We start from the raw sequence: 15,446 nt of genomic DNA on the forward strand, positions 1-15,446 counted from the left end.
CGCGGGGAGGGGGGAGGTGCGGAGCGCGGGGATGCGGAGGAGTGATGTGATCCTCCTGCTTCCGCGTTTTGGCGGCTGTTCTCAATAGCAAGCAGCAGTAAGCCCCACTGAAGCAGGAAGATCATATCGCTCCTGTAAGCGCCACGGTGAGCGGGGGGTGGAGCGCGGAGCTGTGTTGCGGTGCCACAGGGAGGGGTACAGGGGTGCCCTTGTGGGGGGCGGTGGGTAGTCGGTCTGCCTGGGGCGCTATGCGCCCCAGAGCTGGGCCTGCTTACTCTCACCTTCATGACTTAAGCTATACTGTTGCTGAATTAGGATACTTTCTCCAGACCATCACCCCGGCCAGTTTGCTCTTCTTAAATCACATTTCATATTCAGTTTAATCTCAAAATTGTTCCTGGTCCACAGATTTAACATTTATTGCTACCTGTTCAAGTTAACTGGCCTATCCTGCCTTTTTTTCTAGCCACATCCCCCTTCCTTTCTCTTTTGCCTTCTCTATGTAACTTAGATTGTGAGTGATGCACAGAACAAACTGGTCTCTCTCTCTCTCTCGGCTTGGCTTCGCGAACGAAGATTTAAGAAGGGTGCAATAGTCCACGACTGCTGCAGGCTCGCTGGTGGCTGACAAGACCAATGCGGGACAGGCAGGTCCGGCCACAGTGGCTGCAGGGAAAAGTCTGATTTAGGGTTGGTGCTGTAGCAGTGCGATTCTTCCTCAATCTCCTTTTGTCCTCAAGACCAGCTATGCGTGCGTTCTCAAAGGAAGAGACAGCCTGGTGGATGGTGTGCCTCCATGCTTTGCGATCTGAGGCTAGGTCAGACCACTGGTGATGGTTGATGCGACAGGTGCCAAGGGATTTCTTCAAGGAGTCCTTGTACCTCTTCTTTGGTGCCCCTCTATTTCGATGGCCGGTGGAGAGTTCGCCATACAGGGCAATCTTGGGAAGGCGGTGGTTTTCCATCCTAGAAATATGCCCTGCCCAGCGCAGCTGCGTCTTCAACAGCAGTGCCTCGATGCTGGTAACCTCCGCCCGCTTGAGAACTTCAGTGTTGGTCACAAAGTCACTCCAGTGGATGTTGAGGATGGTGCGAAGGCAGCGCTGATGAAAGCGCTCGAGGAGTCGCAGGTGATGACGGTATAAAACCCATGATTTGGAGCCGTAGATGAGGGTTGTCATCACAACCGCTTTGTAAACATTGATCTTTGTGCCTTTTTTCAGATGCTTGTTGCTCCACACTCTTTTGTGCAGTCGGCCAAATGCACGGTTTGCCTTTGCCAGCCTGTTGTCAATCTCCTTGTCGATCTTGGCATCTGAGGAGATGATGCACCCCACGTAGCTGAACTGCTGGACTGTCTTCAGAACTGATTCACCCACAGTGATGCAGGGAGGGTGATAATCTTCCTGGGGTGCAGGCTGGTGGAGAACTTCTGTTTTCTTCAGACTAACTTCTAGGCCGAATAGCTTGGCAGCCTCTGCAAAGCAGGACGTCATATGCTGCAGAGCTGATACCGAGTGGGAGACGAGTGCAGCATCATCAGCAAACAGTAGCTCTCGGATGAGTTTTTCCATTGTCTTAGAGTGGGCCTTTAGTCGCCTCAGGTTGAACAGGCTGCCATCGGTGCGATAGCGGATGTAGACACCATCGTCATCATCTAGATCTACTGCGGGTCTTTGAAGCATCATGCTAAAGAAGATCGTAAAGAGAGTTGGCGCGAGAACGCCAAACTGGCGCGAGAACAAACTGGTAAAGCAGCGAAAAAAGCAGTAGGAGACTGAATCCATCACCAGTGTTTCAGATATTTAAAAAATACACTCATTTTAGAAGTAACCTAACATAAGTTTTAGTTTAGTTTAGTTTATTAAATTTATACCCCGCCCTCCCTGCCAAGGCAGGCTCAGGGCGGCTTACAACATTAGTCATTATAACAATAAAAGACTAACACATTGGCACCTCATAACAATAAAATCAATTAATTAATAAAAAACAATTTAAAACGGTTGGTGCTAATAACATTTTGGTGTTATTCAGTTACGATGACGTCAGTATTTCCAGGATTCCTCCTCCCGATATAGGTCTCAAAGGTCAGCTAAAAGCAAGCTGGAAGAGTGTGGTCTTACAGGCCTTGCGGAACTGGGCGACATCCCGCGAGGCCTTAACCTCTTCTGGCAGCTGGTTCCACCAGTGGGGGGCTGCTACTGAGAAGGCACGATCCCTGGTAGCAACCAGGAACATTAAGCCAAGTTTTCATATGCATAGATGATAGAGGAGAAATGCTAACATAAAAGAGCAAAGCTTTAGTCAGGGCCTGTGTGTAATTTTTTAAATGCTGAAAATATTACTTAACTCAAGTAATTTGACCTTTTTATGCGCATTAAGAAAAGAGCAAAGACTTAAGATGTACATTCTATATAAAGCGGCTTAACTATACATTACATACAAATATGGGTAAATGGGTAACCGAGCCCTGACAAAGGGAGAAACACTGTAGACTACAGATGCCAGTTTAATGCAAAAAAGTCACTAAAAGAATAGATGGACAATTCTAACGGTTAATACCCACAGCTTCAAACACTATTCCTGCCAACTTCAAACACTTATCATGTTGCCAAACATCAATTTTCGCAGAGCTAAATTAACTTTAGCAGGCATGCGGAAATGAAATATTACCTTAAGAGATGCCACTGCCCAGGCTCTTTCCTGTTCTATCCAAGAGGGAATCTGGTCTCTAATGTTTTTTTGGGAATCCTTAATAGAACAGACATTGGTCAGGGTTATAAACAAGAATAAAGGTTGAGTCCAGCGGCACCTTTAAGACCAACAAAGCTTAATTCTGGGTAGAAGCTTTCATGCGTGTGCACACTTCTCCGGATACATTGAAATAAGAATGTTCTTGGAGATAAGTCATTTATTAGGAACATAATTTAGCCAACATGTAAACATGTTTGGGCTGTTCCAATCCCCCTGATTCCAAGGAGGCAAAATGGAGACACGCAAAATACTCAAGAGTTAGGTATATCCAGGGGCACCTCAAGGCATTCTGCTGATCCAAGGACACCCTTCCTCTGCTGTCCTGGCTGGGTCCAAGCTGAAATTCTGAGACAGTGCCAAGACAGCCTGCTTTTGAGCCACATGGCAGGGGCACAGATGCCACTTTTGCAGCTTGCCTTAGGTGGCAACGCCATGGGTGCCTTCTCCCATTCCACTCCTGATGATATGGAATCCCACGAGTCTGCTCGAGTGGCAAACCGGCCTCAGACACATCTTAACTTTGCCTCTCTGGAATCAACAGCAGTTGAAAGTTCTTGCATTTGGCTACCCTCTCCACCGTTCATTTGGAACAGGAAAGAGGTACAGAAAAAAAAAAACCCTAACATTTTTCAAGGTCTAAAGACATGGGGCTGTTAAAGTGCAATCCCAATGCTGCTAACTTGATCCTAATATTCAGGCCAGAAACCAGACTTGCCAATATACTGCTGCCAGACATAACTGTATCAACAATGCACTGGATGCACTAAAACAAGGACACCTCTGGATGCTAAGGTAACATTATACCTATATCCTATTCACGCCGTCTCCCAATATTTTACCAGAGATCTGCTTCTCACATTTCTTTCAATTAAATAACTGCGCATTCGCACATACAAAAATCTGGGCATTGAGAGTTGAAAGGGAGAAAAGTTTCAGAAACTTTCTTGTGTCCTCTTCTAGGACTTTGTTCATGTTGGCAGAGTAATTAACACAGCTGAGGTGCACAACCTCCGTAAAGTGTAGATAAAGGGAACAATCTTAAGCAGGTCTATTCAGAAGTTAGCCCCAAGCTATTCAATGCTGTTTATTCCCAGGAAAGTGTCCTCAGGACTGCTATTGAAGTGCACATGTAGGTCAATTCCCCCCCCCCCCCTCCCTTGGGTTATGGTAGCTGCTGCTAAAATAATATTTTTCAGAAATAATATCTGCACAGAAGCCTTGCTGAGCAAAAGTCTGGATCCAACCCAATACATTTCAAGAGAGTCAGCTGCGAGCATTCAAGCGTTCAGTTATCCAGTAAACAGAGTTCATGAGACAGATAGGTCTATATCTAACAGCCCAGTGGCATCTCTACTGTTTTGCAGGGGGTGAGAGAGTTGCTCACTTTTGTTGTCCTCTCATACCTTCTAGGCTTGAGTCTAAATCTAAAGAAAGCAATACTAACTACACAGTCGTCATAATCCAAGTATGGCATTTTTCCTGCCCTTTTGACACAGCTTTTCCTCTTGACAATGTTACAATCAGATAGGAAAACTATATATCCTGTTAAACAGGGAAGAATAGTACCAAAGACAATCTACTTTCTCCATAAATAACACAGCACGATTTTCCATCACTATCTTTGAAAGTTACAGTACTTTTTAATAGCAAAAAGTTAAGTTAATCTTACAGATTTTCTTAACATGTCTCCAATGATTACTCCAGTAAATGTGTCCCATTCCTGTGGAAGTAATGAACACAAGAAGAGTAATGTAAATACTAGAAGAATTCCAATTAAATCTTCTCAGCATATGAAAAACAGCTGGGATCAGGCAGTTCTTCTACACCCAGAGGCAACTTCAAAATGAAACTGAAATTTCTCTATGATAGGGACACCTCAGTGTTAGGATGTAGTACACCAATGGAAAAATCTGTTTGTAACATCCTGGGAGCACTAAGAACCGGCTGCTTGCACTTAACAGATGTTCTTGAAGTGATCACCCATGTGCTGGGCTTTGCACTCACACAGAGCTAGGATTCAAATACTTCTAAGGCCAGTGCTCAGAGTGAGCATGTCCAGAAGAGTTTTCTTTTCCCCAGTTATCCCTAATACACAATTGTCCCCCACCACATTTCAGATTTATCAGCACCGTCATTGAGAGGGAAAGCAACACACAAAGAAGACTGTTTTTCTAAACAGTCAACAGTGTCAGAAAACTGTTATTTTATCCCTCTGTGACTGGCCTAAATAGAAGACGACGACTGCAGATTTATACCCCGCCCTTCTCTCAGAGACTCAGAGTGGCTTACAATCTCCTATATCTTCTCACTCCACAACAACCCACCTGTGAGGTGGGTGGGGCTGAGAGCTTTCCCAGAAGCTGCCCTTTCAAGGACAGCTCCTGCGATAGCTATGGCTGACCCAAAGCCATTCCAGAAGCTGCAAATGGAGAAGTGGGGAATCAAACCCAGTTCTCCCAGTCCGTACGCTTAACCACTACACCAAACTGGCTCTCTTAGTCTTACTTAGTCACTAACCATACAAAGATAATAGCTGCTTGGGGGTGGGGGGGAATCTCACTAAGTCCCCAATTGATGCTACTGCTGGGCTGGACAAAAGAGAGCTGAGTGGGAGGTGTGATTCTTCTTTTTTGGGTATGCTCAGCTGAAGTTGTGGGTTGGGGTGGCGTTTCTTCTCCAAGCAGCTAGCTCTAGAACATTTGCAGGCAGAAAGCCCATTAGCGTGATGGGCAGAGACCATGAAGAGCTCTACGCAATGTGAATAATTCCTAGAGAAAACTTGTGAGGCAACAGGATTGACTCAAACCAATTCTGACAACTGTCTCTGCCTTAATCATAGGTTGTGGCTATGCTGCTGAAAACAGAACGCCCCTGGGAATACAGCAGGATGTCCTCCAGCCACAGAGAAAGAAAGCTGATACTGAGTGCCACCTGTCCTTTCTACAGGAAGGAGTCTATCCTGAATCAACAATCGCAGCAGCAAAATACCACAAAGTGGGCAAAATCTTCATGTGAAAACAAGCCATTTTGCAGAGTTTTTTTTTTTTTGTAGAACCATACCTTCCAAAGGTATTCTCAGCTAGGGTTGCCATTCTCCAGGTGAAGAACAACAACTAGGGAAACCATGGTTCAGAGATCAGAGAAATGTAAATACACCAGGTGGGGCCAGGAGACAATAAAGATCAGTTCCCCTGGGGAAAAAGGCTGCTTTGGAAAGTGGACTATGGCATTAGAGCTTGCTGTAGTCTCCCTCTCCCTAAAACCCAACCCTCCTCCCTGCCCCAGCCTCCATTCTTGAAATATCTATGTATATCTGCTCCAACCCAGAGCAGGCAACTTTATTCATAGCTGAGGTACGCTGGTCATTTGTCACCCTAAAAAATATCATTCAGACTGTGTGGATGTTCCCCTGAATGACTGGATAATGATAGCTGGAGCCTGACCTGAATACTAACATGCAAATATTATACATCCCCTGGCCTACCTCTTCAGGCAAATATTATACATCCCCTGGCCTACCTCTTCAGGTGAAATGTGGCTACTTCCTTGCCCTAGAACACTCCACAGAAGAGACAAAGAGTGTATCTATCTGCCTAAGGCCTCTTGTTCTATGGATGTTGTGAGGCTAAGCACCCTAATTTCCCCTCAAGGGTTAATGTGAATATTAGAAGGCCTAGTCAGGCCCACAGGTGTTTGTGATTTCAGTATTCCTGCAACTACTATCATTATCCCTTTCAAGGCCTGAGGCAAGAATATAGTAATTGGGCAAAATGTGGGAACCTGTCCCCGGCTGTATAACCGGATGAGAGGAAGGAATTAGGAGAAGTTGTCAACAGCCTCTGGAAAGTTCCTGAGATGAAGAGCTTTGATTGGACTCAAAGAGACCACCTGATGCCAGAGGGCAAAAAAGTATAATAAGGGTATAGGCCAGAGAGAGTTATGCTAACACTATCCTAGTACACATCGCTATGTTATGCTTCATCATGATGAACTGCAATGTATAGAACATTCTTGAAGCTACTGCTTGGGTTCTATGCTGCAAGAGAGTGGCCATCTAATATCAAGGTATCCAATATTAATATAGAAAAATTAGAATATAATATTAGAAAAATTAGTTTCTTTGCTTTTTTGTTGCTGACCTTAAGAAACTGTATTGGATAGACAATTATTTTAATGATTTAATAAATCTGTAAACATTTTTGGATGCATTCGTGCGCATCCCAGCTCGAGGACTCACAGGTTTGGGAAGTTGTCCAAGCAGGGAACTAGGAGCAGTAATCCAGGGGGACCCAGCCAGGGTCTCTGACAGATGTAGATTTTGAGGACCCTATGAACACCTTGGGTATGCCCTTTATTCTCACGGGAATTTTAAGGTGTAAGGCAAAAGGAAAACACCCCCAGATATTGTGGCCGGTGGTAGATGGAGTGCACTTTAACTCGGCTGCTACTCTCTTCACTGGAGAAAAATAATTTGAGCCTGAAAGAGGTTCATATAGAAACTCAGAAGAAAGATTTCCTATTAGCACCCCTGGCTAAGAAAAAAGTTAGTATACTTCTTGTATATAGACCCAGCTAATTTAGATAACATCAGACCAAGTTCCTGCAATCCCCAGCTCTACCAGAAGCAACTCAAGCAAGAAAACATTCTTTTCAATTATTTCAGAACAGTGCCATGAAACATGGAAGGCGCAAGACTTCTTCATTTTTTTTCCCTACATGTGGGGGGGGGCAATTTATCTCTGACCAGTGAGAATTAGATATGATCCAGCCTGGCTAATCTCTGGAATTTTCCTGAATGCTACCAAACCACTTTATACTGTCCCAGGAGGAATCCAAAGTAGTAGATAAAAATGCAAGTAGCTATGCAACATTGCTGAACCATTTCTAAGCCACTTACGTTGTCTTGAAAAAGTTCAGGATGCATCCCTTTCACAAAATGCAATGCAAACATTAGTTGATCGGCCTGCAATGACAGAAAGGCAAACAATTTAATGATATTATCCTACTCCACAGCCTCCTTAAGAATTCAGACGCGATGAAATCATTTGCACATACTTAAAGCAATGCTGATTACCAGATTGTACATAAGGCTTTCAAGGACCTGATCAAATACCCTCCTGGTGCGCCTCTTTTACAGGATTTCCTAAAACATAGTATTTCCATTCTATAAAGACACAAGAAAGCTCCTCATTTCATGACACTCTTGTTCCACTCCTCTACACCTCAAATGCTTTCTTTATTTTTGGAATTGGATACCACACACTTAATCTTTCTTCATGATGTTCTCAGGGATTAGTCTCAAACACTGCCATCCTAAGTAAAGTCACACCCTTCTATGCCCATTGACTTCAATGGTCTCAGAAAGGTGTAGCTCTGCTTGGGACAGCACTGCTTGTGTTCTTAAAAGAGAACCCCGTCTGATAGTTGCATATCTAATATAGAACAAAGTCAGGACAGCCCAAAAGTCACATAGAAAATGGGCCCTGCTGTTGGACTACAATACAAAAATGTATTACAAATTCCTCATATGGTGTTTGACTGTAGATAGCTGGGGGCAAGGGAGAATGAGAATTTTTATTGAGAGCACAGTTTTATTCCATCACTATAAAATGCCAAACAGAATTGGAAATGCAAAGAAAAAAAATACAAGAGGTTCTGCTCTACATTCCAGGAATTAGATTGGGAGTTCCATGTAGTGGCAGGATAAGGATTCATTTTTGTTTACCCTGCTGCAACTAAAGCCAATGTAAAAAAACATACCATTAAAATGTAGTGGTCAAGGAGACAGAAAATCCTCACTTTAAAGCCCATTTCAGTCACATATTCTCTGAGTGCTAGTGTAGTTTTAACAGAAAAAAGGTAAAGGCAGTCCCCTGTGCAAGCACTGAGTCATTACCGACCCATGGGGTGATGTCACATCATGACATTTTCATGGCAGTCTTTTTATGGTGTGGTTTGCCATTGCTTTCCCCAGTCAGCTACACTTTCCCCCCAGCAAGCTGGATACTCATTTTACCGACCTTGGAAGGATGGAAGGCTGAGTCAACCTTGAGTTGGCTACCTGAACCCAGTTTCCACCAGGATCAAACTCAGGTCGTAAGAAGAGTTTGAATTGCAGTACTGCAGCTTACCACTCTGTGCCACAGGGCTCTTAGCTTTAGCATTACCAGCCCCCTAAGCATAAATGAAAAAGTGGGCTAGGGACCATGAGCTCCTTTCCCCTTTCCTATGGCCAGCCTTTATAATGATTAAACATTACAGCAACGCCACCTTTATCCATGCTTCATGGTTACCAGGATTTGCACCTTATTAGGATTTGGAATCATTTCATACCATTCCTTTCAACAAATGCTACAACAGTCATAGAGACTGTACTTCTCTGTCTTCCCAACTTGTGGCTTGATGCTCTGTAAACTGTTCCTGTTTTGGTTTTTTAACGTGGCATGCCTTGATTTTTAAAAATGAAATCTAAATAATGCAAAAGAGATCTGACTAATTCAACGTTGTAATTTACAAAGGCTTATACTTCAGCTTGGAATTCCCCACCACCACCACACACACACACACAGAATGGCTGAGACGTCTGTGCAGGAGGGAGGAGGGTTGCATTTCAGTCATATATCAGTTGAAGTGAAAGGGTAATTGAACCAGCTCATTTCTGCACCAAGCAACTACATAAATCCCTAACTACTAATTTATAGTTTTTCAATGAATTCACTTTCAGAGTTAACCAGCAGCATTTTAAAAGCACCCGCAGAAGCCGGCTGAAACAAAGGGTCAGATGCACCAGGGTTTGGTGATGTAGAGCACCATCATAACAAAAGCAAATGGCAATAATTCACTGTGATATCTCAAAATTATATCTTTAACCTTCCATTTGTCTTCTGTTCCTTGGGGGGGAAGTCGGAAAGCGCGCGTGCATGCGTGTGTTGATGAATCTGCTCAATTGTTAAAATCTTTGACAAAGGCCCTGCGCTCTGTGCCCCCTCCCCTGAACTTCTTCAGTGAGAGGGGTTATCTTTTTTCTGTCACGGCGCCTCATCCCTGTTACTCTCTCCCTACTTCTAGTTGCCTGGCACCAGCGCCTTTTGTATTTTATGGGAAGATGCTTTTGTTTTCACAAATATATGTCCCCCCATTCCTTCTCCTTCTTTTTTTTTGTGGGGGGGGAGGGTAGATTTCTTGTAAGTTATAGAATGATTATGAAACTCAAGTTTTAATTGGTTTTCAAGTGCTCAGTTACTGAAACATTCTCTCCTGAGACAGATGTTGAGAATAGAAAAAGGCTAGATTACAAATGAAAATACCTTGAAGTAGAAAAGGGTAAGGCATAATTCATCTGTAACAAGAAGTTACATAATTCTACATAATATATAACATTTACATAGCGCTTAAGAGGGCAGTGCCCTTCACATACGTTATCCTGCTGTAACCCCAGTAATGTGGTTTATTAATAATAATAATAATAATAATAAACTTTTATTTATACCCCGCCCTCCCCGCCTAGGCAGGCTCAGGGCGGCTAACACGACATGGTAAAACCATGATACAGATAAACAATAAATAATATAATTACTTAATTAATAATTAAACAATAAACAATTTACAATAAAACCAATAAAACAGTAAGACATTAAAATACAATCAAATGGCATATAGGATGGCTTGGTATTCCTGATCTTATCAGGGGTTCTGTCTTAAAAAGCTAGCTGGAAGAGGGCAGTTTTGCAGGCCCTACGGAACTGGTTAAGATCCCGTAGGGCCCGCACCTCTTCCGGCAATTGATTCCACCATTGGGGAACCTTTATAGAGAACGCCTGTTCTCTGGTAGCTTTCAATTTAGTTTCTTTTGGTCCAGGGATTTCAAGCAGGTTTTTTGAGCTTGATCTCAGTGCTCTCTGGGGAACATATGGAGAGAGGCGGTCCCTAAGGTAGGCAGGTCCTTGACCATATAGGGCTTTAAAGGTAATGACCAGCACCTTGTAACGAACCCGGTAAACAATTGGCAGCCAGTGCAACTCTCGCAGCCCAGACTGCACATGTTCCCACCGAGGCAGTCCCAGTAGCAGCCTGGACGCTGCATTTTGCACTAGCTGCAGTTTCCGGGTTCGGTACAGGGGCAGCCCCATGTAGAGGGCATTACAGTAGTCCAACCTCGAGGTGACCATTGCGTGGATCACTGTTGCCAGGTCGCCGTGCTCCAGGAAGGGGGCCAGCTGCCTCGCCCGTCTAAGATGAAAAAAGGCGGACTTGGCAGTAGCTGCTATCTGGGCCTCCATTGTCAAGGGAGGCTCCAGTAGAACTCCCAAGCTCTTAACTCTGCGCACTGCTACCAGTTGCGCCCCGTCAAAAACTGGGAGGGAGACCCCGATCCCTAAACCACCGCGACCCAGGCAAAGGACCTCTGTCTTCTCTGGATTCAGTTTCAACCCACTCAGCTTAATCCAGTCTGCCACGGCTTGCAACGCCCGGTCCAGATTTTCTGGGGCATTGCCAGTCCGGTCGCCCATCAATAGGTAGAGCTGGGTGTCATCAGCGTACTGATGGCAACCCAGTCCATGTCTCCTGGCAATCTGGGCAAGAGGGCGCATAAAGATGTTAAATAACATCGGAGAGAAAACTGCTCCCTGCGGCACCCCACAATTAAGTGAGTGTCTCTGGGACAGCTCTCCTCCAATTGCTGTCCATCTAAGAAGGTCACACTAGATAGATAAGATCTGAACTAGGGACAAATGATTTGTAGCTTGGTCTCTTCACTAATATACCACTCTCCAATCAATCTACCCAGTGGCCATCTAAGAAGGTCACACTAGATAGATAAGATCTGAACTAGGGACAAACGATTTGTAGCTTGGTCTCTTCACTAATATACCACTCTCCAATCAATCTACCCAGTTTAATACAGAAATACGTGTATTTATAAATTTAGCCAATTTCAGCTATATTACTTTCTATATACGAAGCTCAGATTTCTTGGGGGGGATATCTATTCACTGGATCTGTACACAGCATTAGCACATATTCTAGCTTCATTATATTTGAACACAGACTGTCTAAATACTATATCTGATTATTTTAATCCAAGTAGAGATAACTGCTTCCCTCTTCTTAAAATTGACTGATTGGCTAGTACACTTGAAAAATATTCAAGGAGCTCAATGGGCTGTTACAAAACAGGTCAATCATTTCTCAGTGCCAGCTCACTCTTCTTTCAAGCTATTGTGTCTTGCATGCTAATATCATAATACCCTGCTCTCCAGAAGCCTGTGTTACCTTGCAACTGTGCAGAAGCACAGCAGCAAAATATCAGTAGTCCAGCACACCCTGGGTTCCAAGTGTTATGTTTACCAGTAAAGGGCTTGTATTTAACAAGGCCAAGATATTTCATACAATGCCAGGATTGCAGTGTTCCCAACAGCCGATTAAGGATTAATCAGCTCCACAGATATGCTAGCAGAAGTTGAAACATACAGGATGGGAGTCAGCATTGTACAGTTTAGTGTTTCTTAAACAGAAGTATTATTATTCTGTGCTTAATGGGACTAAAAAAAAATGTTTTATAATCCAAGTTCTGGGTAGAAGGAAATTTTTTTTTTCCAGTTCTAGTATGGGGAGGAGGTTTACACAAAGCAGACAGCATGAAATTCCCAAGCGTAACAAGCAGGCAAGGATGTCCAACTAGTTGTCCTTTTCCAATTCCCCCTGAACTACAGAATTGTGATGCAATGCTCAAAACTGTACCACTGCATTACTTTATCTTATAATACTGAATATATGAGCATTATTGTCTCTTACTGATGTAACTCAAAATGTTCACGGCATGCAAGCTACAGCTGCTTTATTTGTCCTCGTGCCAGTACATAAGGCAGCCATTTATGTTAGATAGCTCCTGCAAGCTCAAGATTTCTTAACAGCCACAGAAGACAAGAACTACTTCTTGGCAGGCAGAGTGCAGCATCAGGACTACTGAAGCAAAATCCTAGGTGAACATTCAACCTATATCGTTCCCCTCCAACCAGCTGGAAACCATTTTGGTCCTTACAGGGAACAGCCTACCTGGAAGTAAATTCTTGGGTTCATAGTAATGCAGATATGAGAAACAGTAAACAAAGAAATAAAGTTTCTGAGATTAAGCCTACCCTCAATTTAAGAATGATAGCATCAATTTAAGAATAATAGCATCTTGCTCATTCACTGGGGTAAATTCTCTGTTAATGGAGCACCAGTTCTTATTAGCAACTGCACGTGAATCTGTTATGTTTGAGCCTCTCGTGCTTGAAATACAAGGCTCATTCCACTGAAACCAGTGGAACCATCATAGCAAGTTCTTGTGAACCTAATGGAAGGTTTCCATAAAGTCCAGAAATTCATGTACCTACAAATCTGTATGCCTTTTGGTTTTCTTCACTACATACCCAAGGGTACAGTATAGCACATTAGTCACAGTGAGTGGGTTTACAAGGTACTGAAACATGTATATATCAAGTGATTAGGCAGAGAGACTGCTGTTGCCTCAGTCAACCAAAAGGCGAAAGACATTCAGCTTCCTTCCACCTAAGGTCCTTATGGCCAAATTAGATGTGACGGGAAGTCCATGAGTGGATCCTCTATCTGCATGCATCTCCCTCTCTCCCTTGCAAGAGGGTCAAATAATAGCCTGAGCAGGGGGAAATTCAGATTGTGAAAATCCAGTGAGAGTTAAAAACACCACCACCACCCTCCTCCTGCACCATGATCTTAATGCAAACCCTTTGCAGCTCCCATTGAACATTTTTTTTTTAAAAATGGCGGATCCATTAATACATTTCTCATTGTCAGGGCTTTCTTTGTAGAAAAAGCCCAGCAGGAACTCATTTGCATATTAGGTCACACCCCCTGGCATCGCCATTGTTTCACATAGGGCTTTTTTTTTAAGAAAAAGCCCAGCAGGAACTCTTTTGCATATTAGGCCACACCCCCTGGCACCAAGTCAGCCAGAACTGCGTTCCTATGCGCCGCTGCTCAAAAAAGCCCTGCTCATTGGCATAAATAGTGTGCCTACCCTGTTCTCCAATTGTGGCAAGTTAGATACATCCATTCCAATACTGATGGGGAAATGAGGAAGAAGAGATTGGTTACAACACTTCTGGGAAGCTGGTGGCCAGGGGTCTGTTTGTCAGCACAGGAGCTGCTACATACAATATTATCTTAGGATACCGGAACCCAGTACAGTGCAGAGACTGATAATTTCATGAGCTAACTGCTGTACATTTGAGAAAGATGTCTTGATCGGAAATCAACCGGGGAATCCTGAGAGTGTTATTTGTTTAGCACAACCTTCCTTTCCTTCTTATTCCAGTCATTGAAGCTGCTGAAGTTAATGTTGCCCAAGTGCTGCAATAAGCCCCTGATCCCAAGATGAGCAGAGAGACTGTTCGCGGAACAGGAAACTCATTTGTTCTGCCAAACAAGACAAAAAGCTGCTGTGCGAAGCTCTCATGAGTAAAAGGCAAATACCTCTTACTAACAAATAAGCAAAATTTGCCATTATTGCCTATCCAATGATCCGTATATTCAAGTGTGCCCAGCTACGACTGCTCTGGGAATATAATTTTGCACTCAATACTGTAAGTCAGGAGAGAAGGAAAACAAAAAGTTACCTTAAATAAGCAGCGACAGACGTATTCGTACACCATGTGTTTTAATGAGCTGATAAGAGACTTGATTCTTTCTTCGGTATTTCCTAAATCCTGAAAAGAATGGTTTAGAAATAAGCATGCATTAAATTTCTATTTTTACATTTAAAAAAAAACTCCACAAAGTGACCCAAATGTAATTTCAGTGAAGTGTATGTGGATCTGGCTTCATATCAGGATGTGCGCTCACTCTACAACAAGCCAAATAAAGACCCAAAAACACCTTATTTGTATTTTTGGGGTATTTATTCAGATGAATACTGATTGGATCATCTGATCTGGCTACCAAGATAGCCACACCTGATATTATTTGGTTTTCATCTGCGTGCAGCTAGAAAGCATCTGAAGAGACCACAGGCTCTTTAAATGCCTTCAGTTCACTCGTTCAGTCAAGCCACCATGGCGGCACAACTTGGCAAGTGAAATTCTCCATGGTATAATGGAGCCAAATAAATCCGGTTTTCCGGAATATTTGTCTGAACACCAATGCAATGCAGATACTGATATTTGGGAATATTCAGGAATACTGATTTTGTTTTTGTTTTTTAAATCATCCAATAGACCCCAATCAGGGAAAAAAATGAATTGATTTTGCACACCCTGACTTCATATCTCTACGTTAGACCACAAAATAATAGATCTCTTGTACAATAAACAGAAACCTGAATAGCCAAGCCTAACCAAAGCTCAACACAACCTGGAAGCTAAGCAGGGTAGGCCATAGTCAGTACTTGGATGGGAGACCTCAAAGGAAGACGAAGGCTGCTTCCTGGAGGAAGCCAATGGCAAACCACCTCTGAAATCTCTTGACTGTAATGACCCCATTGATGGAGTCACAATGAGCCTGTTCTTCCATACAACTAATAAAGATTAATTCAAGGTAACATGGAAATAGAGGCACCTATACAGGAGAAAGAGCTTTTCTAATATAGAAAAAACAGCTCATCATACTCAGTACCCACTTCCTTTCTTAAAGCTCACAACCTTAGAGTTTGGCACTCCTTAGAATTTGGACTT

The 15,446-nt window shown here is 43.3% G+C and overlaps 1 protein-coding gene across 1 annotated transcript in view; it reads right to left on the reverse strand.

Annotated features, from left to right (window-relative positions):
- Positions 1–15,446, reverse strand: part of DYNC2H1 (dynein cytoplasmic 2 heavy chain 1) — a 230,035-nt gene that overhangs the window by 103,322 nt on the left and 111,267 nt on the right. The window contains exons 70-73 of the mRNA XM_060234883.1: positions 14,394–14,483; positions 7,652–7,717; positions 4,424–4,474; positions 2,674–2,751 (exon numbers count right to left, since the gene is read on the reverse strand). Of these exons, the coding sequence (XP_060090866.1) occupies positions 2,674–2,751; positions 4,424–4,474; positions 7,652–7,717; positions 14,394–14,483 (285 nt within the window). The remainder of the gene's footprint in view (positions 1–2,673; positions 2,752–4,423; positions 4,475–7,651; positions 7,718–14,393; positions 14,484–15,446) is intronic.

Source organism: Heteronotia binoei, chromosome 3 (genome assembly GCF_032191835.1).
Source record: "Heteronotia binoei isolate CCM8104 ecotype False Entrance Well chromosome 3, APGP_CSIRO_Hbin_v1, whole genome shotgun sequence".
Classification (NCBI taxonomy): Eukaryota; Metazoa; Chordata; class Lepidosauria; order Squamata; family Gekkonidae; genus Heteronotia; species Heteronotia binoei.